This window comes from Panulirus ornatus, chromosome 71, assembly GCF_036320965.1.
Source record: "Panulirus ornatus isolate Po-2019 chromosome 71, ASM3632096v1, whole genome shotgun sequence".
NCBI lineage: Eukaryota > Metazoa > Arthropoda > Malacostraca > Decapoda > Palinuridae > Panulirus > Panulirus ornatus.
The window spans coordinates 6655192-6681328 of record NC_092294.1 but is presented as its reverse complement, the minus strand read 5'-3'; the positions used below and the strand labels follow the sequence as shown (position 1 = coordinate 6681328).

The window sequence follows — 26137 nt, the reverse complement described above, 5'->3', positions numbered from 1 at the left end:
TTTCAAGCTTCGACGCGTAGCGAAAGAAGCAAGGTATCAAAACGGCCCACCCTTGAGTTGCCTATGGCCACACAATAATCATGTGACGCAGCAGTTTGCGGAGTATTGCGTGGTCTAGCTAGTGGTAGGGGCACACAAGCAGCCAGCTCTCGGGTGCGAAAACCAAAGTAATACACATAGAAGAGGATAATTGAACGAACTTTGCGGCGTAAGGCAACGGGGTCAAGTTTGGAAGTTAGCCTTGGACAATTTATGTCAGACGGTTTTCGACTCGACTCTGTCAAATTAGGAAACAGAGCAAAAACCACCTAAATGTGAGAGCAGTACTCCATACAAAGACGAATCAGTCCCTTGTATAAACGGAGCAACTGTTCAGAAGAATAGTTTCGACATCTAATCAGGGCATCCAGTTTCTTAGCGGCAGACTTAGCTATTTCTGTAATGTGGAGTTTCCAAGAAATAGTGGATGTTACAATAATACCAAGAATGTTCATGGGGTCAAGAGGTGGAATTACAGAACCGTAAAGGAGAGACAAAAGTTGTGAGGAGTTTTCGATAGAGAGATGGATAGAAAATGGGTCTTGGTGGCATTAAACTTCACAAGATTTTGTCTACCCTAATGAGATATCTTGTCCAAGTCTGAGTTTATTGAGGAAGCTGTGTCAAGACGAGATGCAGATCAAGCGAGAGAAGAGGGAGTGGATGTGGATGAATGCAGTGTTGAGTCGTCAGCGTATGAGTGCACTGGATTATTTGTGTAGATGAGGAAATCGTTGAAAAAAAGGAGAAAAGATGTAGGGGTACAGGACAGAACCTTCAGGGACACCGCTGTTGATGGAGAAAAAGGGGGAGGCCGATCCATCAACAACCACAGAGATAGATCGATCGCAAAAGGAAGCTAGATATGAAGGAGCAAAGTGAGGAAGGGAAGCCAAAAGAAAAGAGCTTAGAGATGAGATCTTGATGCCACACCCTGTTAAGGGCAACTACACATGACTTCCCAGAATCTGTCAGGGATGATGATTAAACATTAGTAAGATAGGAAAGAATATCACCAGTGGATCTCGTCTTACGCAAACCATGCGTGAAAATGAGTTTATCGAGAATGAAATTTTGGTGAAATCAGAATGCATTTGTCGAAGGTGAAGTAAGATCAGGTTTACTGAAGGTGTAGTGAAGGTGCTTATATTGAAGGTGAAGTAATGATGCGTTTGTCGAGATTGGAGTGAACTCAGGATTATCGAGATGCACCTGATGGAGTCTCCTTCAGTAGAGAATATGATGACTAGTGATGGTCCGAATGTAGACGACGTATTGCATTTGCCTCCACAAAGGCACCTTCACTCTTCTCTCGACAAATGCATCTTCACAAATCCCGTATAAACTCGAGTTCCTTTAACCTTCAGTAGGCACATCTTCACTTCCCCTCGACGAATGTATCTCCACTACGTCAGTTATAGTTCTAATCATAACTCGTCTTGCCTTTCCATGGTTTGACCTCACACGTCGACTTTATTCATCTACCCCCCCCCTCCTCCTCCTCCTCAACCCCCCCCCCCCCTCTACTGCAGGACTACACTGTGGACCTGTACCTCCGTCAGCGGTGGCTAGAGCTGCGCTTCCTCAACAACTCCCTGACGCGGCCGCTGGACCTCAACGACCCCATCCTGGTCAAGATGCTCTGGAAGCCAGAGGTGTACTTCCCTAACTCCAAGGATTCCGACTTCCAGTACGTCACCTTGCCCAACGTCATGCTCAGGATCCACCCAGACGGAACTATCCTCTACATCCTCAGGTACGTCAGGGGTCGTCCACATCCTCAGGTACGTCAGGGGTCGTCCACATCCTCAGGTACGTCAGGGGTCGTCCACATCCTCAGGTACGTCAGGGGTCGTCCACATCCTCAGGTACGTCAATGGTCGTCCACATTCTCAGGTACGTCAGGGGTCGTCCACATCCTCAGATACGTCAGGGGTGGTACACATCTTCAGGTACGTCAGGGGTCGTCCACATCCTCAGGTACGTCAAGAGTCGTCCACATCCTCAGGTACGTCAAGAGTCGTCCACAACATCAGGTACGTCAATGGTCATCTACATCCTCAGGTACGTCAGGGGTCGTCCACATCCTCAGGTACGTCAGGGGTCGTCCACATCCTCAGGTACGTCAGGGGTCGTCCACATCCTCAGGTACGTCAGGGGTCGTCCACATCCTCAGGTACGTCAATGGTCGTCCACATCCTCAGGTACGTCAGGGGTCGTCCACATCCTCAGATCCGTAAGGGGTCGTCCACATCCTCAGATAAGTCAGGGGTCGTCCACATCCTCAGGTACGTCAGGGGTCGTCCACATCCTCAGATCCGTAAGGGGTCGTCCACATCCTCAGATAAGTCAGGGGTCGTCCACATCCTCAGGTACGTCAGGGGTCGTCCACATCCTCAGGTACGTCAGGGGTCGTCCACATTCTCAGGTACGTCAGGGGTCGTCCACATCCTCAGATACGTCAGGGGTCGTCCACATCCTCAGATACGTCAGGGGTCGTCCACATCCTCAGGTACGTCAATGGTCGTCCACATCCTCAGGTACGTCAGGGGCCGTCCACATCCTCAGATAAGTCAGGGGTCGTCCACATCCTCAGGTACGTCAGGGGTCGTACGCATCCTCAGGTACGTCAGGGGTCGTCCACCTCCTCTCTTGGTGTTGTGGAGAATCATCATTACGTACCGTTGTCCACCCTCACCCCACCGCCCCGGCTCAGGTACGGCTCAAGATGGCAGAGACTCGACCATGGTTTATGTGTGTTGAAGGTAATATATTTCAGATGCGGTGCTTTGTAAAACTGTCATGTGCCGTCACCATGTCTTGTGTCATGATCTGTGTCTTGCATGACACTGCTGAGATGATCCTCTGGACCTCTAGGGTCACATCCCTAAAGCTGGGATAAAAAGAGGCGAACTATATTGAATAAATGATCTAGTCAGGGGGCTATTCTGGGTCTGGAAAAGGCACGGGAATGTTTTCTATAGAGTGCAAAAGCTTGTCCCACACGTCAGTTGTGAATCTTTTGTCATGAAGATCTGTCATCGGGGGAAAGGGTGACTGAGGAGATAAGATTCTGGTTATCAAGAGACCAAGTCATTATATAGTGGAAGATATTGCATGAGTTTAGAAAACATTTCCTACCTTTGGTGTCTGAAGTGATATGAGTGTGACGCGCATAAGAATGTGACACATTGGTAAACCTGTAAAGACGTACCTGAGATGATCAATATTCTCGGCCTTCTGCACTAAGCTGGTTATCGAGTCTTCCTGGGCTTCGGCACCGCTAGCCACAACTAATTCAGGTTACAAATATGAAAGTTTCCCGATACGTTGTGCACTTTATATCTATCTTTTTTCTTTTCTTGTAGCTTCCAGGTGATTGCATGTACTTAATGACTGTAGGCCCAACTGTCCCTCTCATGCTTGAACTTGATTTACGGTTTTAGACCCAAGTTCAGAACGCGACCGCAGGTAGAACTGACCAGTTACTGTGCTCCCTGGGACGTCAAGCTCCCAGATTAGCATCCTATCTTGCGAAGACTCAGTATACATGACCACCAACCACGTAGGAGTGAGATCTGATATGTAGGAAGGTCTGCCAGGGTCCCATCTTTTGAAGGACAAACACACTGGCCAGCACACCGTCTCCTGGCGTTCATCGTCTGTCGTGCACGATACAGCAACGTTTGTATACTGAGAACACTGGATATCTTTACTGTGTGTATATGGTGAAGCTGCTCTGGTGCTGTGAGTAGATGAAGGTCTTTCTCCAACTGGGTTGGAGGAATTGGCTTGAATGGCACGTGACTTTGGTGATGATAATGTTGATGATGGTAAGTGTGTGTGTATGTGTGCGTGTGTGTGTGTGTGTGTGTGTGTGTGTGTGTGTGTGTGTGTGTGTGTGTGTGTGTGTGTGTGTGTGTGTGTGTGTGTGTGTGTGTGTGTGTGTGTATGGGAGGGGTGGGCGACGAGAACAAGAAACATGGGAGGTTCTCGTGCGTGAAAGAGATGGGCGATCTTGGTGAAGGATCAGAAGCTGTGAAAGTCTCGTAGAAGTGTTCAGTAAGAATGAACCTTGTGAACCTGAGTCCAGGAGCAAGGTATGGAAGGAGAAAGAGTTGAAAGTTGTCCACAGTGGTTTGGTAGCCAGGAATACACTGCACGAGCATGAGAGCTTCAGGGTTTTCCTGGGATCAAATAGATACAAATGAGAGGTTGAGGTGAGTAGCATTGGAGGAGTTAGAAGGATAACAGTGGTGTCAGGAAACCATCATAAACACGCTATAACATTGGTGTGGTCATCTGGGGCGTAACGCAGATGAAGGTGGGAAGACCAGGGGAAAGAGAGAGACGAACACATGGACACATTTGGTGAGCAAGTTTATAAGCTTCACGTGGGTGACTAAAACGATGTTAGGGGAATGGTTGTTGATAGCGAACAGTGGAGGCGTTTTATTGTGGAGATGAGGATGTATGAGGTCGTAAATCCCACGTGACAAAGGAACTTTATGTTTGAGGAACTCGTCTGCTGAGTGGGGAACACACTTCACTGTGTCACACTGTACGGAAGTTGAAAATATGTTACTGGTGGTATCCAGCCATGGTGCTGGCGGGGACGGTGGAGTTGACCATAGGAAATACATAAGAAAATAGATTCATTTTAGGTGAAAGATTTATGAAATAGAAATACTCTGAGTTTCATAATCTAAAACTGTTTTTTTGGGAAATATAAATATCGCTTGTCTCCCTATATTGCCTTACTCTAGGATACAGTCCTGCTGTAACTATATCCTCACTCTAGGATACAGTCCTGCTGTAACTATATCCTCACTCTAGGATACAGTCCTGCTGTAACTATATCCTCACGTGAGAGGCAAGGAATTACTACGGTACGTGAGATGCTCCTGCCTGCCTCCTGACTCCACCTTCTCTGCCCAGTGGTAAGGGTTGAGCGTTCTAGGAACATTTGAAGGCACTGCTGCCTCCCTCCCTTAGAGTTCCTCACGCGAGAGGCAAGAAAGTTAGTGGTCTAATTAACAAGCTGGCCAAGCAGGGTTCACCTGGTCCCCTCAACGGAGCAGAACGGGAAGCCTAGACACTTCAGGTAGCAGACTCGCGACGTTAGACTCAAAAAAGAAAAGAAGAAATAAACTGGGTAAGAGATCTGCAGCGAGGTCAATCTTCCTCATCTCAGACGACTTCTCTTAACGGGGAACCCAAGTACTGAACACTGTGTGACGATGATCGTAATGGATAAATTCATAGTATTCACGATAAGTTCGTTTAAGCATTGCCAAAAGGCTCACGGTAAGTTCGTTTAAGCATTACCAAAAGGCTCACAGTAAGTTCGTTTAAGCATTACCAAAAGGCAAAGATCGATCCATCTCACTGAGCTACGAAGTTACCTCAGTTTGGCTGACTATGTGCAACAACATCGCTTGATTAGGACAACTATTCGTCTATAGCCTGAACTTCAGACAAAATATGTTGTAATCACAGATTAGATTAGATTAGATTAGATTAGAAGAGAATATCATTAAGGTTAACAGTAGCCTGTATGTGAGACTATATAATGCAACATACATTTTGTTTTACTTCAAGTATCTATGAAAGATGAAACATTATTATTATTTTTTTTATTTTATTATACTTTGTCGCTGTCTCCCGCGTTTGCGAGGTAGCGCAAGGAAACAGACGAAAGAAATGGCCCAACCCCCCCCCCCATACACATGTATATACATACGTCCACACACGCAAATATACATACCTACACAGCTTTCCATGGTTTACCCCAGACGCTTCACATGCCTTGATTCAATCCACTGACAGCACGTCAACCCCGGTATACCACATCGCTCCAATTCACTCTATTCCTTGCCCTCCTTTCACCCTCCTGCATGTTCAGGCCCCGATCACACAAAATCTTTTTCACTCCATCTTTCCACCTCCAATTTGGTCTCCCTCTTCTCCTTGTTCCCTCCACCTCCGACACATATATCCTCTTGGTCAATCTTTCCTCACGCATCCTCTCCATGTGCCCAAACCACTTCAAAACACCCTCTTCTGCTCTCTCAACCACGCTCTTTTTATTTCCACACATCTCTCTTACCCTTACGTTACTCACTCGATCAAACCACCTCACACCACACATTGTTCTCAAACATCTCATTTCCAGCACATCCATCCTCCTGCGCACAACTCTATCCATAGCCCACGCCTCGCAACCATACAACATTGTTGGAACCACTATTCCTTCAAACATACCCATTTTTGCTTTCCGAGATAATGTTCTCGACTTCCACACATTCTTCAAGGCCCCCAGAATTTTCGCCCCCTCCCCCACCCTATGATCCACTTCCGCTTCCATGGTTCCATCCGCTGCCAGATCCACTCCCAGATATCTAAAACACTTCACTTCCTCCAGTTTTTCTCCATTCAAACTCACCTCCCAATTGACTTGACCCTCAACCCTACTGTATCTAATAACCTTGCTCTTATTCACATTTACTCTTAACTTTCTTCTTCCACACACTTTACCAAACTCAGTCACCAGTTTCTGCAGTTTCTCACATGAATCAGCCACCAGCGCTGTATCATCAGCGAACAACAACTGACTCACTTCCCAAGCTCTCTCATCCCCAACAGACTTCATACTTGCCCCTCTTTCCAAAACTCTTGCATTTACCTCCCTAACAACCCCATCCATAAACAAATTAAACAACCATGGAGACATCACACACCCCTGCCGCAAACCTACATTCACTGAGAACCAATCACTTTCCTCTCTTCCTACACGTACACATGCCTTACATCCTCGATAAAAACTTTTCACTGCTTCTAACAACTTTCCTCCCACACCATATATTCTTAATACCTTCCACAGAGCATCTCTATCAACTCTATCATATGCCTTCTCCAGATCCATAAATGCTACATACAAATTCATTTGCTTTTCTAAGTATTTCTCACATACATTCTTCAAAGCAAACACCTGATCCACACATCCTCTACCACTTCTGAAACCACACTGCTCTTCCCCAATCTGATGCTCTGTACATGCCTTCACCCTCTCAATCAATACCCTCCCATATAATTTACCAGGAATACTCAACAAACTTATACCTCTGTAATTTGAGCACTCACTCTTATCCCCTTTGCCTTTGTACAATGGCACTATGCACGCATTCCGCCAATCCTCAGGCACCTCACCATGAGTCATACATACATTAAATAACCTTACCAACCAGTCAACAATACAGTCACCCCCTTTTTTTAATAAATTCCACTGCAGTACCATCCAAACCTGCTGCCTTGCCGGCTTTCATCTTCCGCAAAGCTTTCACTACCTCTTCTCTGTTTACCAAATCATTTTCCCTAACCCTCTCACTTTGCACACCACCTCGACCAAAACACCCTATATCTGCCACTCTATCATCAAACACATTCAGCAAACCTTCAAAATACTCACTCCATCTCCTTCTCACATCACCACTACTTGTTATCACCTCCCCAATTGCGCCCTTCACTGAAGTTCCCATTTGCTCCCTTGTCTTACGCACTTTATTTACCTCTTTCCAGAACATCTTTTTATTCTCCCTAAAATTTAATGATACTCTCTCACCCCAACTCTCATTTGCCCTTTTTTTCACCTCTTGCACCTTTCTCTTGACCTCCTGTCTCTTTCTTTTATACATCTCCCACTCAACATTATTACAAATAGCAAAAAAAAAGACGTTTATCATATGACATATGAACACCATATGGGGCATTGCCCCAGCACCTCCCGTGTGATATCCTCGACCCATCTCTAACTCGTATAATTCTCACGTTAGTATTTTCACCTCAAGCTTTTGTTAAGCGTCTTTTATTTTGGATGTTTCTTACTTACTGTTGCCCACCTAAACGATTTATGCTAAACTCTGCCTCGCTCAGAGACCTAATATTCCTGGTGAGACAGCCCCATCTTCGGGAAAATCTTTACTTCTGTTCGTTCATCAGTGTCAACAAAGCTTCATTCTGTGTGTGGGGTTTTCTTTCTTTGTACCTGGATGACAATATATTGAAACAAACACAAAAAAGATCCCGTTCATTCGAGGTAGCTAAAGAATGATGGATACTTTTCCTTCTAGACACAAGTAGAGGAAAGAGTCTCATCCTTAAACATTGGGAAAGTCAGATTTTACAAGAGACGCTGATGACTCCAACTGGGATGAAGGAGAGACTGTGTGGGTGGGTGACATTATGGGTGAGGTGCATCCTCGTTGAGGGGCACTGTAGGTGAGGGGCACTGCTGGTTAGGGTCAATGTAGGTGAGGGGCACTGCTGGTTAGGGGCACTGTAGGTGAGGGGCACTGCTGGTTAGGGGCACTGTAGGTGAGAGACACTGTAGATGAGAGCATTGTGATTGACGGACGCTGTAAGTGAGGGACACTGTGGTTAATGGACACTGCAGGTCAGGGACACTGTGATTGAGGAACACGGTGGGTGAGGGACACTATGAGTGAGGAGCACTGTCGGTGAGTGTACACGATATCAAACACTTAATCCGACCCTATACGCCCGCTACATTAAGGAGAGATCCCCAGGTATGAACCTGCTGAGTGAATATCTTGCATTACCGAGTGCTCAACGCCTGACCTCTCCTAACGAGAGCGAGACGAGAACCAGTGACGTCGCGCAGCAGGACGCCCGGTTCACCTAACGTGGACAACTTTCATTGGTTAGACAAGAGAATAGCAGCCTAACTCATTGGTCAATATTTTTTCCATTGATCTTTGATCTTTGAACAAATAGTGAGACCAAACCGTACTGTCTTTACATCGGAAAATGTTACACAAGTCACGAAACTTTGTTGTGTTGTGTTGTGCTACTGTGCGCCTGAATAAAATTGCACTTCTGGGTTCTGCTGAATTATATCTGTCATATTCAATGAACCTTGTTTAAAAGATCTGCCTAAATACACACACACACACACACACACACACACACACACACACACACACACACACACACATATATATATATATATATATATATATATATATATATATATATATATATATTTTTTTTTTTTTTTTTTTTTTTTTGCTTTGTCAATGTCTCCCGCGTTTGCGAGGTAGCGCAAGGAAACAGACGAAAGAAATGGCCCAACCCACCCCCATACACATGTATATACATACGTCCACACACGCAAATATACATACCTACACAGCTTTCCATGGTTTACCCCAGACGCTTCACATGCCTTGATTCAATCCACTGACAGCACGTCAACCCCGGTATACCACATCGCTCCAATTCACTCTATTCCTTGCCCCCCTTTCACCCTCCTGCATGTTCAGGCCCCGATCACACAAAATCTTTTTCACTCCATCTTTCCACCTCCAATTTGGTCTCCCTCTTCTCCTCGTTCCCTCCACCTCCGACACATATATTCTCTTGGTCAATCTTTCCTCACTCATTCTCTCCATGTGCCCGAACCATTTCAAAACACCCTCTTCTGCTCTCTCAACCACGCTCTTTTCATTTCCACACATCTCTCTTACCCTTACGTTACTTACTCGATCAAACCACCTCACACCACATATTGTCCTCAAACATCTCATTTCCAGCACATCCATCCTCCTGCGCACAACTCTATCCATAGCCCACGCCTCGCAACCATACAACATTGTTGGAACCACTATTCCTTCAAACATACCCATTTTTGCTTTCCGAGATAATGTTCTCGACTTCCACACATTCTTCAAGGCTCCCAGAATTTTCGCCCCCTCCCCCACCCTATGATCCACTTCCGCTTCCATGGTTCCATCCGCTGCCAGATCCACTCCCAGATATCTAAAACATTTCACTTCCTCCAGTTTTTCTCCATTCAAACCCACCTCCCAATTGACTTGACCCTCAAACCTACTGTACCTAATAACCTTGCTCTTATTCACATTTACTCTTAACTTTCTTCTTTCACACACTTTACCAAACTCAGTCACCAGCTTCTGCAGTTTCTCACATGAATCAGCCACTAGCGCTGTATCATCAGCGAACAACAACTGACTCACTTCCCAAGCTCTCTCATCCCCAACAGACTTCATACTTGCCCCTCTTTCCAAAACTCTTGCATTCACCTCCCTAACAACCCCTTCCATAAACAAATTAAACAACCATGGAGACATCACACACCCCTAACGCAAACCTACATTCACTGAGAACCAATCACTTTCCTCTCTTCCTACACGTACACATGCCTTACATCCTCGATAAAAACTTTTCACTGCTTCTAACAACTTGCCTCCCACACCATATATTCTTAATACCTTCCACAGAGCATCTCTATCAACTCTATCATATGCCTTCTCCAGATCCATATATGCTACATACAAATCCATTTAATTAAGGAACGATCATCGGCTGCAGCCGTGACCCCACGTCAGTGAGGAATGTTTATGAACGCTCCGCCTTCGGGTGGTTGGCTGACGCTCGTCAACACACGGAGTTCAATTTGCGTTCTTGTGTGGGTCGTGGCAGGCCTCCTGGTACTCCAATTACAAGTGTACTTTAATATAAGTGAGCGAGAAGTTATTCTGGCCTAACGAAGCCTTCATACCAGCAGCTACGGAGAAAGGTCAAGTGAGTTGCCAGGTCAAGTGAGGTCACCTGCCCAGCCAACAAGCCACTACTAGATCACAGCGCAAGACCATCGATGAAAGGAGGTGGTGAGGATGGGCTGCAACTCCAGCAAGGACATGGTCGCACCCATCGACAACGGTAACCTCCGGAAGACCGATTTCGCGATACCAGTTGGCATCAGCCTTCACTCCTGCCTGCAGTAGCATGCTTTCCGACATGTTTCATGAGCTCCTCTTCGCCAACGGAACTACCTTGGCCCACCAGTGATGCTACTACGTTTGTGAATCAAGAACCATTGCAACACAAACCTCGCCAGGTGGTAGAGTGTCCCGCAGTGTATCGAGACAGACTTCCCCAGAACTTTTTTAAACGGGAAGTAAGTGTTTATAGTTGTGTTACTGGAGTGGTAGTTTTCATACATGGTGCTTTGACAAGAAAATAGTGAAATTGGAAAAAATGTAGCTTAGACATTGAAGCTTATTGATAAAGTGGTCAAATTGATGAGAACTACTATTGACGTTTGTGTAAATAAATTATACATTTCCTTTTTCCATAGCCAGAGGTTGAACCATTATGTGACATTCATTTTTTTTTCATTTCATTTCAAGCTAGAAGTTTCAGTTTTCTAAATTGTTTCTTACATTTTTCATATGTATATATATGTATGTGTGTGTGTGTATATGTGCGTGTGTATGTGTGTGTGTGTGTGTGTGTATATATATATATATATATTATCCCTGGGGATAGGGGTGAAAGAATACTTCCCACGCATTACTCGCGTGTCGTAGAAAGCGACTAGAGGGGACGGGAGCGGGGGGCCAGAAATCCTCCCCTCCTTGTATTTTTTAACTTTCTAAAATGGGAAACAGAAGAAGGAGTCACGCGGGGAGTGCTCATCCTCCTCGAAGGCTCAGATTGGGGTGCCTAAATGTGTGTGGATGTAACCAAGGTGTGAAAAAAGGAGAGATAGGTAGTATGTTTGAGGAAAGGAACCTGGATGTTTTGGCTCTGAGTGAAACGAAGCTCAAGGGTAAAGGGGAAGAGTGGTTTGGGAATGTCTTGGGAGTAAAGTCAGGGGTTAGTGAGAAGACAAGAGCAAGTGAAGGAGTAGCAATACTCCTGAAACAGGAGTTGTGGGAGTATGTGATAGAATGTAAGAAAGTAAATTCTCGATCAATATGGGTAAAACTGAAAGTTGATGGAAAGAGATGGGTGATTATTGGTGCATATGCACCTGGGCATGAGAAGAAAGATCATGAGAGGCAAGTGTTTTGGGAGCAGCTGAATGAGTGTGTTAGTGGTTTTGATGCACGAGACCGGGTTATAGTGATGGGTGATTTGAATGCAAAGGTGAGTAATGTGGCAGTTGAGGGAATAATTGGTATACATGGGGTGTTTAGTGTTGTAAATGGAAATGGTGAAGAGCTTGTAGATTTATGTGCTGAAAAAGGACTGATGATTGGGAATACCTGGTTTAAAAAGCGAGATATACATAAGTATACTTATGTAAGTAGGAGAGATGGCCAGAGAGCGTTATTGGATTACATGTTAATTGACAGGCGCGCGAAACAGAGACTTTTGGATGTTAATGTGCTGAGAGGTGCAACTGGAGGGATGTCTGATCATTATCTTGTGGAGGCTAAGGTGAAGTTTTGTATGGGTTTTCAGAAAAGAAGAGTGAATGTTGGGGTGAAGAGGGTGGTGAGAGTAAGTGAGCTTGGGAAGGAAACTTGTGTGAGGAAGTACCAGGAGAGACTGAGTACAGAATGGAAAAAGGTGAGAACAATGGAAGTAAGGGGAGTGGGGGAGGAATGGGATGTATTTAGGGAATCAGTGATGGATTGCGCAAAAGATGCTTGTGGCATGAGAAGAGTGGGAGGTGGGTTGATTAGAAAGGGTAGTGAGTGGTGGGATGAAGAAGTAAGATTATTAGTGAAAGAGAAGAGAGAGGCATTTGGACAATTTTTACAGGGAAAAAATGAAATTGAGTGGGAGATGTATAAAAGAAAGAGACAGGAGGTCGAGAGAAAGGTGCAAGAGGTGAAAAAAAGGGCAAATGAGAGTTGGGGTGAGAGAGTATCATTAAATTTTAGGAAGAATAAAAAGATGTTCTGGAAGGAGGTAAATAAAGTGCGTAAGACAAGGGAGCAAATGGGAACTTCAGTGAAGGGCGCAAATGGGGAGGTGATAACAAGTAGTGGTGATGTGAGAAGGAGATGGAGTGAGTATTTTGAAGGTTTGTTGAATGTGTTTGATGATAGAGTGGCAGATATAGGGTGTTTTGGTCGAGGTGGTGTGCAAAGTGAGAGGGTTAGGGAAGATGATTTGGTAGACAGAGAAGAGGTAGTAAAAGCTTTGCGGAAGATGAAAGCCGGCAAGGCAGCAGGTTTGGATGGTATTGCAGTGGAATTTATTAAAAAAGGGGGTGACTGTATTGTTGACTGGTTGGTAAGGTTATTTAATGTATGTATGACTCATGGTGAGGTGCCTGAGGATTGGCGGAATGCGTGCATAGTGCCATTGTACAAAGGCAAAGGGGATAAGAGTGAGTGCTCAAATTACAGAGCTATAAGTTTGTTGAGTATTCCTGGTAAATTATATGGGAGGGTATTGATTGAGAGGGTGAAGGCATGTACAGAGCATCAGATTGGGGAAGAGCAGTGTGGTTTCAGAAGTGGTAGAGGATGTGTGGATCAGGTGTTTGCTTTGAAGAATGTATGTGAGAAATACTTAGAAAAGCAAATGGATTTGTATATAGCATTTATGGATCTGGAGAAGGCATATGATGGAGTTGATAGAGATGCTCTGTGGAAGGTATTAAGAATATATGGTGTGGGAGGAAAGTTGTTAGAAGCAGTGAAAAGTTTTTATCGAGGATGTAAGGCATGTGTACGTGTAGGAAGAGAGGAAAGTGATTGGTTCTCAGTGAATGTAGGTTTGCGTTAGGGGTGTGTGATGTCTCCATGGTTGTTTAATTTGTTTATGGATGGGGTTGTTAGGGAGGTAAATGCAAGAGTTTTGAAAAGAGGGGCAAGTATGAAGTCTGTTGGGGATGAGAGAGCTTGGGAAGTGAGTCAGTTGTTGTTCGCTGATGATACAGCGCTGGTGGCTGATTCATTTGAGAAACTGCAGAAGCTGGTGACTGAGTTCGGTAAAGTGTGTGGAAGAAGAAAGTTAAGAGTAAATGTGAATAAGAGCGAGGTTATTAGGTACAGTAGGGTTGAGGGTCAAGTCAATTGGGAGGTGAGTTTGAATGGAGAAAAACTGGAGGAAGTGAAGTGTTTTAGATATCTGGGAGTGGATCTGGCAGCGGATGGAACCATGGAAGCGGAAGTGGATCATAGGGTGGGGGAGGGGGCGAAAATTCTGGGGGCCTTGAAGAATGTGTGGAAGTCGAGAACATTATCTCGGAAAGCAAAAATGGGTATGTTTGAAGGAATAGTGGTTCCAACAATGTTGTATGGTTGCGAGGCGTGGGCTATGGATAGAGTTGTGCGCAGGAGGATGGATGTGCTGGAAATGAGATGTTTGAGGACAATGTGTGGCGTGAGGTGGTTTGATCGATTGAGTAACGTAAGGGTAAGAGAGATGTGTGGAAATAAAAAGAGCGTGGTTGAGAGAGCAGAAGAGGGTGTTTTGAAGTGGTTTGGGCACATGGAGAGGATGAGTGAGGAAAGATTGACCAAGAGGATATATGTGTCGGAGGTGGAGGGAGCAAGGAGAAGAGGGAGACCAAATTGGAGGTGGAAAGATGGAGTGAAAAAGATTTTGTGTGATCGGGGCCTGAACATGCAGGAGGGTGAAAGGAGGGACAGGAATAGAGTGAATTGGAGCGATGTGGTATACCGGGGTTGACGTGCTGTCAGTGGATTGAATCAAGGCATGTGAAGCGTCTGGGGTAAACCGTGGAAAGCTGTGTAGGTATGTATATTTGCGTGTGTGGACGTATGTATATACATGTGTATTGGGGGGGGGGGGGGGTTGGGCCATTTCTTTCGTCTGTTTCCTTGCGCTACCTCGCAAACGCGGGATACAGCGACAAAGTATTAAAAAAAAAAAAAAAAAATATATATATATATATATATATATATATATATATATATATATATATATATATATATATATATATAGGTGGTGTGGGCCATTCTTTCGTCTGTTTCCTTGCGCTACTTAGCTAACGCAGGAGACAGCGACAATGTAAAATGAATAAATAAATAAAAAAGAATATATTTTCATATATGTATTTTTTCTTTTTTTTTTCTGTCTCCCGTGTTTCCTTGCGCTACCTCGCAAACGCGGGAGATAGCGACAAAGCAAAAATAAGAAAAAAAAAAAATATATATATATATATATATATATATATATATATAAAGATATATTCTTTTTTACTTATTTATTCATTTTACATTGTCGCTGTCTCCTGCGTTAGCGAAGTAGCGCAAGGAAACAGACGAAAGAATGGCCCACACCACCTACATACACATGTATATACAGATACGTCCACACACGCATATATATATATATATATATATATCTATACATCTCAAAGCATACATATATATACTCAGACAGACATGTACATATATACAGATGTACATAATTCATACTGTCTGCCTTTATTCACTCCCATCCCCACCAGGCCACACATGAAATAACAGCCCCCTCCCCCCGCATGCACGCGAGGTAGCGCTAGTAAAGGACAACAAAGGCCACATTCGTTCACACTCAGTCTCTAGCTGTCATGTATAATGCACCGAAACAAAAGCTCCCTTTCCACATCCAGGACCCACACAACTTTCCATGGTTTACCCCAGACGCTTCACATGCCCTGGTTCAATCCATTGACATCACTTCGACCCCGGTATACCACATCGTTCCAATTCACTCTGTTTCTTGCACGCCTTTCACCCTAATGCATGTTCAGGCCGCGATCACTCAAAATCTTTTTCACTTCATCTTTCCACCTCCAATTTGGTCTCCCACTTCTCCTCGTTCCCTCCACCTCTGACACATATATCCTCTTGGTCAATATTTCCTCACTCATTCTCTCCATGTGACCAAACCATTTCAGAACACCCTCTTCTGCTCTCTCAACCACACTCTTTTTATTACCACACATCTCTCCTACCCTATTACTGCCTACTCGATCAAACCACCTCACACAACATATTGTCCTCAAGCATCTCATCTCCAACACATCCACCCTCCTCCGCACAACTCTATCTGTAGCCTACGCCTCGCAACCATATAACATTGTTAGAACCACTATTAATTCAAACATACCCATTTTTGCTTTCCGAGATGATGTTCTTCACTTCCACACATTTTTCAAGGCTTCCAGAACTTTCGCCCCCTGCCCCGCCCTCTCTTTCGCTGCCATGCTTCAATCCGCTGCCAAATCCACTCCCAAATATCTAAAACACTTCACTTCCTCCAGTTTTTCTCCATTCAAACATACCTCCCTATTGACTTGTCCCTCAACCCTACTGTACCAAATAACCTTGCTCTTGTTCACATTTACTCTCAGCTTTCTTCTTTCAAACACTTTACCAAACTCAGTCACCAGCTTCTCCAGTTTCTCACACGAATCAGCCACCAAACTGTAACATCAGGGAACAACTGACTCACTTCCCAAGCCCTCTCATCCACAGCAGACTGCATACTTGCCCCTCTTTCCAAAACTCTTGCATTCACCTCCCTAACAACCCCATCCATAAACAAATTAAACAACCATGGAGACATCACGCACCCCTGCCGCAAACCGACATTCACTGAGAACCAATCACTTTCCTCTTTTCCTACTCGTACACATGCCTTACATCCTCGATAGAACCTCTTCACAGCTTCTAACAACTTGCCTCACACACCATATATTCTTAATACCTTCCACAGAGCATCTCTATCAACTTTATCATATGCCTTCTCCAGATACGTAAATGCTACATACAAATCCATTTGCTTTTCTAAGTATTTTCTCATACATTCTTCAGAGCAAACACCCGATCCACACATCCTCTACCACTTCTGAAACCACACTGCTCTTCCCCAATCTGATGCTCTGTACATGCTTTCACCCTCTCAATCAATACCCTCCCATATGATTTCCCAGGAATACTCAACAAACTTATACCTCTGTAATTTGAGTACTCACCTTTATCCCCTTTGCCTTTGTACAATGGGACTATGCATGCATTCCGCCAATCCTCAGGCACCTCACCATGAGTCATACATACATTGAATATCATCACCAACCATATATATATATATATATATATATATATATATATATATATATATATATATATATATATATATATATATATATATATGTATATATATATATATATATATATATATATATATATATATTCCTCTTCATACTTTTCGCCATTTCCCGCGATAGCGAGGTAGCGTTAAGAACAGAGGACTGGATCTTTGAGGAAATATTCTCACCTGGCCCCCTTCTCTGTTCCTTCTTTTGGAAAATCAAAAAAAAGAAAAAAAAATTAAAAAAAGAAAAAAAAAGAAAATATATATATATATATATATATACATATATATATATATATATATATATATATATATATATATATATATATATATATATATATATATATATATATACATATATATATATATATATATATATATATATATATATATATATATATATATATATATATATATATATATATAGATAGATAGATAGATAGATAGATAGATAGATAGATAGATAAACTTTTGGTCTGTCAAGGCTTTATTATGGCTGATGACCAACTACCTACCCTCATGTATCCAAGATATGGTTGTACTTTGTGTAATGAAGACAATTGAGAAACATCATAAGCCAATATTCCAGTTTCATGATAAGAGAAGTGGACCAGGAAGTATGATACAATGGTTAAATTGATGAAAACTAATATTGACGTTTGTGTAAATAAATTATACATTTCCCTCTTCCATAGCCAGAGGTTGAACTATTATGTGACATTCATTTTTCATTTCATTTCCAGCTAGAAGTTTCAGTTTTCTAAATTATTTCTTACATTTTTCATATGTATATATATATATATATATATATATATATATATATATATATATATATATATATATATATATATATATATATATATATATATATACCTGGTTTAAAATACCTGTTTTAAAAAGCGAGATATACATAAGTATACTTATGTAAGTAGGAGAGATGGCCAGAGAGCGTTATTGGATTACGTGTTAATTGACAGGCGTGCGAAAGAGAGACTTTTGGATGTTAATGTGCTGAGAGGTGCAACTGGAGGGATGTCTGATCATTATCTTGTGGAGGCTAAGGTGAAGATTTGTATGGGTTTTCAGAAAAGAAGAGTGAATGTTGGGGTGAAGAGGGTGGTGAGAGTAAGTGAGCTTGGGAAGGAGACCTGTGTGAGGAAGTATCAGGAGAGACTGAGTACAGAATGGAAAAAGGTGTGAACAATGGAAGTAAGGGGAGTGGGGGAGGAATGGGATGTATTTAGGGAATCAGTGATGGATTGCGCAAAAGATGCTTGTGGCATGAGAAGAGTGTGAGGTGGGTTGATTAGAAAGGGTAGTGAGTGGTGGGATGAAGAAATAAGAGTATTAGTGAAAGAGAAGAGAGAGGCATTTGGACGATTTTTGCAGGGAAAAAATGCAATTGAGTGGGAGATGTATAAAAGAAAGAGACAGGAGGTCAAGAGAAAGGTGCAAGAGGTGAAAAAAAGGGCAAATGAGAGTTGGGGTGAGAGAGTATCATTAAATTTTAGGGAGAATAAAAAGATGTTCTGGAAGGAGGTAAATAAAGTGCGTAAGACAAGGGAGCATATGGGAACCTCAGTGAAGGGCGCAAATGGGGAGGTGATAACAAGTAGTGGTGATGTGAGAAGGAGATGGAGTGAGTATTTTGAAGGTTTGTTGAATGTGTTTGAAGATAGAGTGGCAGATATAGGGTGTTTTGGTCGAGGTGGTGTGCAAAGTGAGAGGGTTAGGGAAAATGATTTGGTAAACAGAGAAGAGGTAGTGAAAGCTTTGCGGAAGATGAAAGCCGGCAAGGCAGCAGGTTTGGATGGTATTGCAGTGGAATTTATTAAAAAAGGGGGAGACTGTATTGTTGACTGGTTGGTAAGGTTATTTAATGTATGTATGACTCATGGTGAGGTGCCTGAGGATTGGCGGAATGCGTGCATAGTGCCATTGTACAAAGGCAAAGGGGATAAGAGTGAGTGCTCAAATTACAGAGGTATAAGTTTGTTGAGTATTCCTGGTAAATTATATGGAGGGTATTGATTGAGAGGGTGAAGGCATGTACAGAGCATCAGATTGGGGAAGAGCAGTGTGGTTTCAGAAGTGGTAGAGGATGTGTGGATCAGGTGTTTGCTTTGAAGAATGTATGTGAGAAATACTTAGAAAAGCAAATGGATTTGTATGTAGCATTTATGGATCTGGAGAAGGCATATGATAGAGTTGATAGAGATGCTCTGTGGAAGGTATTAAGAATATATGGTGTGGGAGGCAAGTTGTTAGAAGCAGTGAAAAGTTTTTATCGAGGATGTAAGGCATGTGTACGTGTAGGAAGAGAGGAAAGTGATTGGTTCTCAGTGAATGTAGGTTTGCGGCAGGGGTGTGTGATGTCTCCATGGTTGTTTAATTTGTTTATGGATGGGGTTGTTAGGGAGGTAAATGCAAGAGTTTTGGAAAGAGGGGCAAGTATGAAGTCTGTTGGGGATGAGAGAGCTTGGGAAGTGAGTCAGTTGTTGTTCGCTGATGATACAGCGCTGGTGGCTGATTCATGTGAGAAACTGCAGAAGCTGGTGACTGAGTTTGGTAAAGTGTGTGGAAGAAGAAAGTTAAGAGTAAATGTGAATAAGAGCAAGGTTATTAGGTACAGTAGGGTTGAGGGTCAAGTCAATTGGGAGGTGAGTTTGAATGGAGAAAAACTGGAGGAAGTGAAGTGTTTTAGATATCTGGGAGTGGATCTGGCAGCGGATGGAACCATGGAAGCGGAAGTGGATCATAGGGTGGGGGAGGGGGCGAAAATTCTGGGGGCCTTGAAGAATGTGTGGAAGTCGAGAACATTATCTCGGAAAGCAAAAATGGGTATGTTTGAAGGAATAGTGGTTCCAACAATGTTGTATGGTTGCGAGGCGTGGGCTATGGATAGAGTTGTGCGCAGGAGGATGGATGTGCTGGAAATGAGATGTTTGAGGACAATGTGTGGTGTGAGGTGGTTTGATCGAGTGAGTAACGTAAGGGTAAGAGAGATGTGTGGAAATAAAAAGAGCGTGGTTGAGAGAGCAGAAGAGGGTGTTTTGAAATGGTTTGGGCACATGGAGAGAATGAGTGAGGAAAGATTGACCAAGAGGATATATGTGTCGGAGGTGGAGGGAACGAGGAGAAGAGGGAGACCAAATTGGAGGTGGAAAGATGGAGTGAAAAAGATTTTGTGTGATCGGGGCCTGAACATGCAGGAGGGTGAAAGGAGGGCAAGGAATAGAGTGAACTGGAGCGATGTGGTATACCGGGGTTGACGTGCTGTCAGTGGATTGAATCAAGGCATGTGAAGCGTCTGGGGTAAACCATGGAAAGCTGTGTAGGTATGTATATTTGCGTGTGTGGACGTATGTATATACATGTGTATGGGGGTGGGTTGGGCCATTTCTTTCGTCTGTTTCCTTGCGCTACCTCGCAAACGCGGGAGACAGCGACAAAGTATAATAAAAAAAAATAATATTTATATATATATATATATATATATATATATATATATATATATATATATATATATATATATGTGTGTGTGTGTGTATGTGTGTGTATATGTGTATATGTATGTATATATATATATATATATATATATATATATATATATATATATATATATATATATATATATATATATATATATATATATATCATTCCTGGGGATAGGGGTGAAAGAATACTTCCCACGCATTCCTCACGTGTCGTAGACGGCGACTATAGGGGACGGGAGCGGGGGCCAGAAATCCTCCCCTCCTAGTATTTTAACTTTCTAAAAAATGGGAAACAGAAGGAGTCACGCGGGGAGTGCTCATCCTCCTCGTGGACTCAGATTGGGGTGTCTAAATGTGTGTGGATGTAACCAAGATGTGAAAAAAAGGAGAGATAGGCAGTATGTTTGAGGAAAGGAACCTGGATGTTTTGGCTCTGAGTGAAACGAAGCTCAAGGATAAAGGGGAATAGTGGTTTGGGAATGTCTTGGGAGTAAAGTCAGGGGTTAGTGAGAGGACAAGAGCAAGGGAAGGAGTAGCAGTACTCCTGAAACAGGAGTTGTGGGAGTATGTGATAGAATGTAAGAAAGTAAATTCTCGATTAATATGGGTAAAACTAAACGTTGATGGAGAGAGAGGGGTGATTATTGGTGCATATGCACCTGGGCATGAGAAGAAAAATCATGAGAAGCAAGTGTTTTGGGAGCAGCTGAATGAGTGTGTTAGTGGTTTTGATGCACAAGACCGGGTTACAGTGATGGGTGATTTGAATGCAAAGGTGAGTAATGTGGCAGTTGAGGGAATAATTGGTATACATGGGGTGTTCAGTGTTGTAAATGGAAATGGTGAAGAGCTTGTAGATTTATGTGCTGCAAAAGGACTGGTGATTGGGAATACCTGGTTTAAAAAGCGAGATATACATAAGTATACGTATGTAAGTAGGAGAGATGGCCAGAGAGCGTTATTGGATTACGTGTTAATTGACTTTTGGATGTTAATGTGCTGAGAGGTGCAACTGGAGGGATGTCTGATCATTATCTTGCGGACGCTAAGGTGAAGATTTGTATGGGTTTTCAGAAAAGAAGAGTGAATGTTGGGGTGAAGAGGGTGGTGAGAGTAAGTGAGCTTGGGAAGGAGACTTGTGTGAGGAAGTACCAGGAGAGACTGAGTACAGAATGGAAAAAGGTGAGAACAATGGAAGTAAGGGGAGTGGGGGAGGAATGGAATGTATTTAGGGAATCAGTGATGGATTGCGCAAAAGATGCTTGTGGCATGAGAAGAGTGGGAGGTGGGTTGATTAGAAAGGGTAGTGAGTGGTGGGATGAAGAAGTAAGATTATTAGTGAAAGAGAAGAGAGAGGCATTTGGACGATTTTTGCAGAGAAAAACTGCAGTTGAGTGGGAGATGTATAAAAGAAAGAGACAGGAGGTCAAGAGAAAGGTGCAAGAGGTGAAAAAGAGGGCAAATGAGAGTTGGGGTGAGAGAGTATCATTAAATTTTAGGGAGAATAAAATGATGTTCTGGAAGGAGGTAAATAAAGTGCGTAAGACAAGGGAGCAAATGGGAACTTCAGTGAAGGGCGCTAATGGGGAGGTGATAACAAGTAGTGGTGATGTGAGAAGGAGATGGAATGAGTATTTTGAAGGTTTGTTGAATGTGTTTGATGATAGAGTGGCAGATATAGGGTGTTTTGGTTGAGGTGGTGTGCAAAGTGAGAGGGTTAGGGAAAATGATTTGGTAAACAGAGAAGAGGTAGTAAAAGCTTTGCGGAAGATGAAAGCCGGCAAGGCAGCGGGTTTGGATGGTACTGCAGTGAAATTTATTACAAAAGGGGGTGACTGTATTGTTGACTGTTTGGTAAGGTCATTTAATGTATGTATGACCCATGGTGAGGTGCCTGAGGATTGGGGGAATGCTTGCATAGTGCCATTGTCCAAAGGCAAAGGGGATAAGAGTGAGCGCTCCAATTACAGAGGTATAAGTTTGTTGAGTATTCCTGGTAAATTATATGGGAGGGTATTGATTGAGAGGGTGAAGGCATGTACAGAGCATCAGATTGGGGAAGAGCAGTGTGGTTTCAGAAGTGGTAGAGGATGTGTGGATCAGGTGTTTGCTTTGAAGAATGTATGTGAGAAATACTTAGAAAAGCAAATGGATTTGTATGTAACATTTATGGATCTGGAGAAGGCATATGATAGAGTTGATAGAGATGCTCTGTGGAAGGTATTAAGAATATATGGTGTGGGAGGCAAGTTGTTAGAAGCAGTGAAAAGTTTTTATCGAGGATGTAAGGCATGTGTACGTGTAGGAAGAGAGGAAAGTGATTGGTTCTCAGTGAATGTAGGTTTGCGGCAGGGGTGTGTGATGTCTCCATGGTTGTTTAATTTGTTTATGGATGGGGTTGTTAGGGAGGTAAATGCAAGAGTTTTGGAAAGAGGGGCAAGTATGAAGTCTGCTGGGGATGAGAGAGCTTGGGAAGTGAGTCAGTTGTTGTTCGCTGATGATACAGCGATGTTGGCTGATTCATGTGAGAAACTGTAGAAGCTGGTGACTGAGTTTGGTAAAGTGTGTGAAAGAAGAAAGTTAAGAGTAAATGTGAATGAGAGCAAGGTTATTAGGTACAGTAGGGTTGAGGGTCAAGTCAATTGGGAGGTGAGTTTGAATGGAGAAAAACTGGAGGAAGTGAAGTGTTTTAGATATCTGGGAGTGGATCTGGCAGCGGATGGAACCATGGAAGCGGAAGTGGATCATAGGGTGGGGGAGGGGGCGAAAATTCTGGGAGCCTTGAAGAATGTGTGGAAGTCGAGAACATTATCTCGGAAAGCAGAAATGGGTATGTTTGAAGGAATAGTGGTTCTAACAATGTTGTATGGTTGCGAGGCGTGGGCTATGGATAGAGTGGTGCGCAGGAGGATGGATGTGCTGGAAATGAGATGTTTGAGGACAATGTGTGGTGTGAGGTGGTTTGATCGAGTAAGTAACGTAAGGGTAAGAGAGATGTGTGGAAATAAAAAGAGCGTGGTTGAGAGAGCAGAAGAGGGTGTTTTGAAATGGTTTGGGCACATGGAGAGAATGAGTGAGGAAAGATTGACCAAGAGGATATATGTGTCGGAGGTGGAGGGAACGAGGAGAAGAGGGAGACCAAATTGGAGGTGGAAAGAGGGAGTGAAAAAGATTTTGTGTGATCGGGGCCTGAACATGCAGGAGTGTGAAAGGAGGGCAAGGAATAGAGTGAATTGGAGCGATGTGGTATACCGGGGTTGACGTGCTGTCAGTGGATTGAATCAGGGATGTGAAGCGTCTGGGGTAAACCATGGAAAGCTGTGTAGGTATGTATATTTGCGTGTGTGGACGTATGTATATACATGTGTATGGGGGGGGGTTGGGCCATTTCTTTCGTCTGTTTCCTTGCGCTACCTCGCAAACGCGGGAGACAGCGACAAAGCAAAAAAAAAGAAAAAAAAAAAAAAAAATATATATATATGTATATATATATATATATTTATATATATATATATATATATATATATATATATATATATATATATATATATATATATATATATATATATATATATATATATATATAGCGTTAATAGAATGGCCTTGATCTGGTCATTAATTTGGCTATGCCGTCTCAGTGGTGGATGAATGAAGAACAACCGTTTCGAACCCTGGTCTCGTGATTCCATAATGTAAAAAGAAACACTGGATGTATTGTCTGTAAAATCACAGGACCAGGGTTCGATGATGAGTAGACTGGAGAGCAAGTTGTATTATATAACTCTAAAATGTTTGTGTTGCACGTGTTGCACGGCAGGCTGAAGGTGACGTTCTCCTGTATGATGGACCTGGCCAGCTTCCCACTCGACCACCAGACCTGCTACATCCAGCTCGCCAGCTGTAAGTCTTGTATCACCGTGACCTGCAGAAGTACAGTAGAGTTCCTTTGTGAATATGTATCATAGTACTGGAAAGCAATCGAAGATAAGTAGTGGAAATTGACAGTATTTTATAATTTGTCTAAATTGGCGTCGATTCCGTATTGATGTCTAATCTTATTTCCTTGATGGGTTTGTACCCTCCCCGGCACCTCCTGCCCCACATTCGCTCCTCTCCCCTCCCTTCTGCTCCCCGGCTGACTAACTGCCGATGTGGCCTCTGCGTCCTGCCTGCTCTCTCCCCCTCCATCACCCATCATGTTCACTGCTGCCCCACCTATTGTCTGCCTCTCTCCCCGCCTTCTCTCCCCTCCCATTTTATCTGCCCGTCCCCTCTCTACCTCACCCCCTCCCCATCATGGTCATTTCCCTCATTGCCTGTGGCCACTACCACTGCCACTGCCACTTCTGTGTCCTGCCCGTCCCTCCACCACTTCCCTCACCTATTGCCTGGCTGGCTACTGCCACTGCCACTTCTGTGTCCTGCCCGTCCCTCCACCACTTCCCTCACCTACTGCCTGGCTGGCCACCACTGCTGCTGGCAGTCGTCAAGACCACGCAGGAGCTGGAGCTAGTGTGGTACGGGGACTCGCCCATCAAGATGTACAAGAGGCTCACACTGCCACAGTTCCAGCTGAAGGAGATCAAGGTGGACACCTGTAGCCAGTCCTTCCACATTGGTGAGTCGTGAGGTTAACTGTATCAGCTATGGTTTCATGTAGTCCAGTATAATATCGAGTGGTCTTGTATTCTCCGTTATGTATTAAGTACAGTTATTGTACTAACTACAGTAGTCCGGTTATGATATCGAGTGGTCTTATATTCTCTGTTATGTATTAAGTACAGTTATTGTACTAACTACAGTAGTCCGGTTATGATATCGAGTGGTCTTACATTCTTTGTAATGTATTTACTACAGTTAATGTATTAACTACAGTAGTTCATTTATGATAGTCAATGTACTAATATTTGCTGTAATGTATTAGCTACAGTTAAACGTAATGACGAGCCCTGTATGTATCAAAAATATCCATACCCTCCTTATTTCAATGACAGATACACTTAATCTGTATTGGTGAGTTCAGTTATTGTGCTAATTATACCTATGATCGGTCAGGCGAATTAATTACATTATTTCATTACTGTATCTGTGACATCAATCGTTAATAATTCTACATTAATTATTGTGTCCATCTGCTCATTCATTTGGGGTATATATACTATCTATAGAGAAACTAACATAATTCATTTTTGTGGTAAACATATCTTCAATACACAATAATTTTGCTAACACTGACACAATGACACAGCTACAGAGACTCAGTATAGCATATGTTAACATGTAGACTGACTTGTTAAATACAGTTAGCTGAAAACTGCATCATAAATGCTTTCAATTACAGATTTGACAGATATTTCGCATGAAATCCACGACTGACATTACTCTGCACCTCCTTAACTATACGAAAGTTTACAGGTTTTCCTCTTTGAAAACTTTGTATGTCTCTCTACTCCTGCCACTTTACTTCATTATTTTGTTCAGCGTTCACTATCACAAACAGCCTCGTTAGGAACCAGTGGTTTGTTGCAGTTTGAATTCAGTATTTTCTATTTTGTATTTATAAGACCGTGGAGCCCTTATCCTCAGCCAGCGTCTGAGCCACACTGTATGCTCGCTACAGGGAACTACAGCTGCCTACAGGCAGTGCTTGAGCTGCAGCGGAACATCGGGTACCACCTGGTGCAGTCTTACCTGCCTACCTCGCTCAT

General features: G+C 43.2%; 1 protein-coding gene across 1 annotated transcript; it reads left to right on the top strand.

The window, feature by feature from the left end:
* The first annotated feature begins 1245 nt into the window (after positions 1-1245).
* Positions 1246-24394, top strand: LOC139747933 (gamma-aminobutyric acid receptor subunit beta-4-like). Its single transcript, XM_071660418.1, has 3 exons — positions 1246-1377; positions 1572-1795; positions 24247-24394. Exons 1-3 carry the CDS (start codon positions 1246-1248, stop codon positions 24392-24394), a joined length of 504 nt encoding a protein of 167 aa, XP_071516519.1.
* Positions 24395-26137: the final 1743 nt, after the last annotated feature.

Coding starts and splice junctions, on each gene's coding strand:
- LOC139747933 (XM_071660418.1), top strand. CDS start 1,246: ATGCACCTGATGGAGTCTCCTTCAGTAGAGAATATGATGACTAGTGAT. Junction 1,378..1,571: donor AATGCATCTTCACAAATCCC/GTATAAACTCGA, acceptor CCTCTACTGCAG/GACTACACTGTGGACCTGTA. Junction 1,796..24,246: donor ACTATCCTCTACATCCTCAG/GTACGTCAGGGG, acceptor GTTGCACGGCAG/GCTGAAGGTGACGTTCTCCT.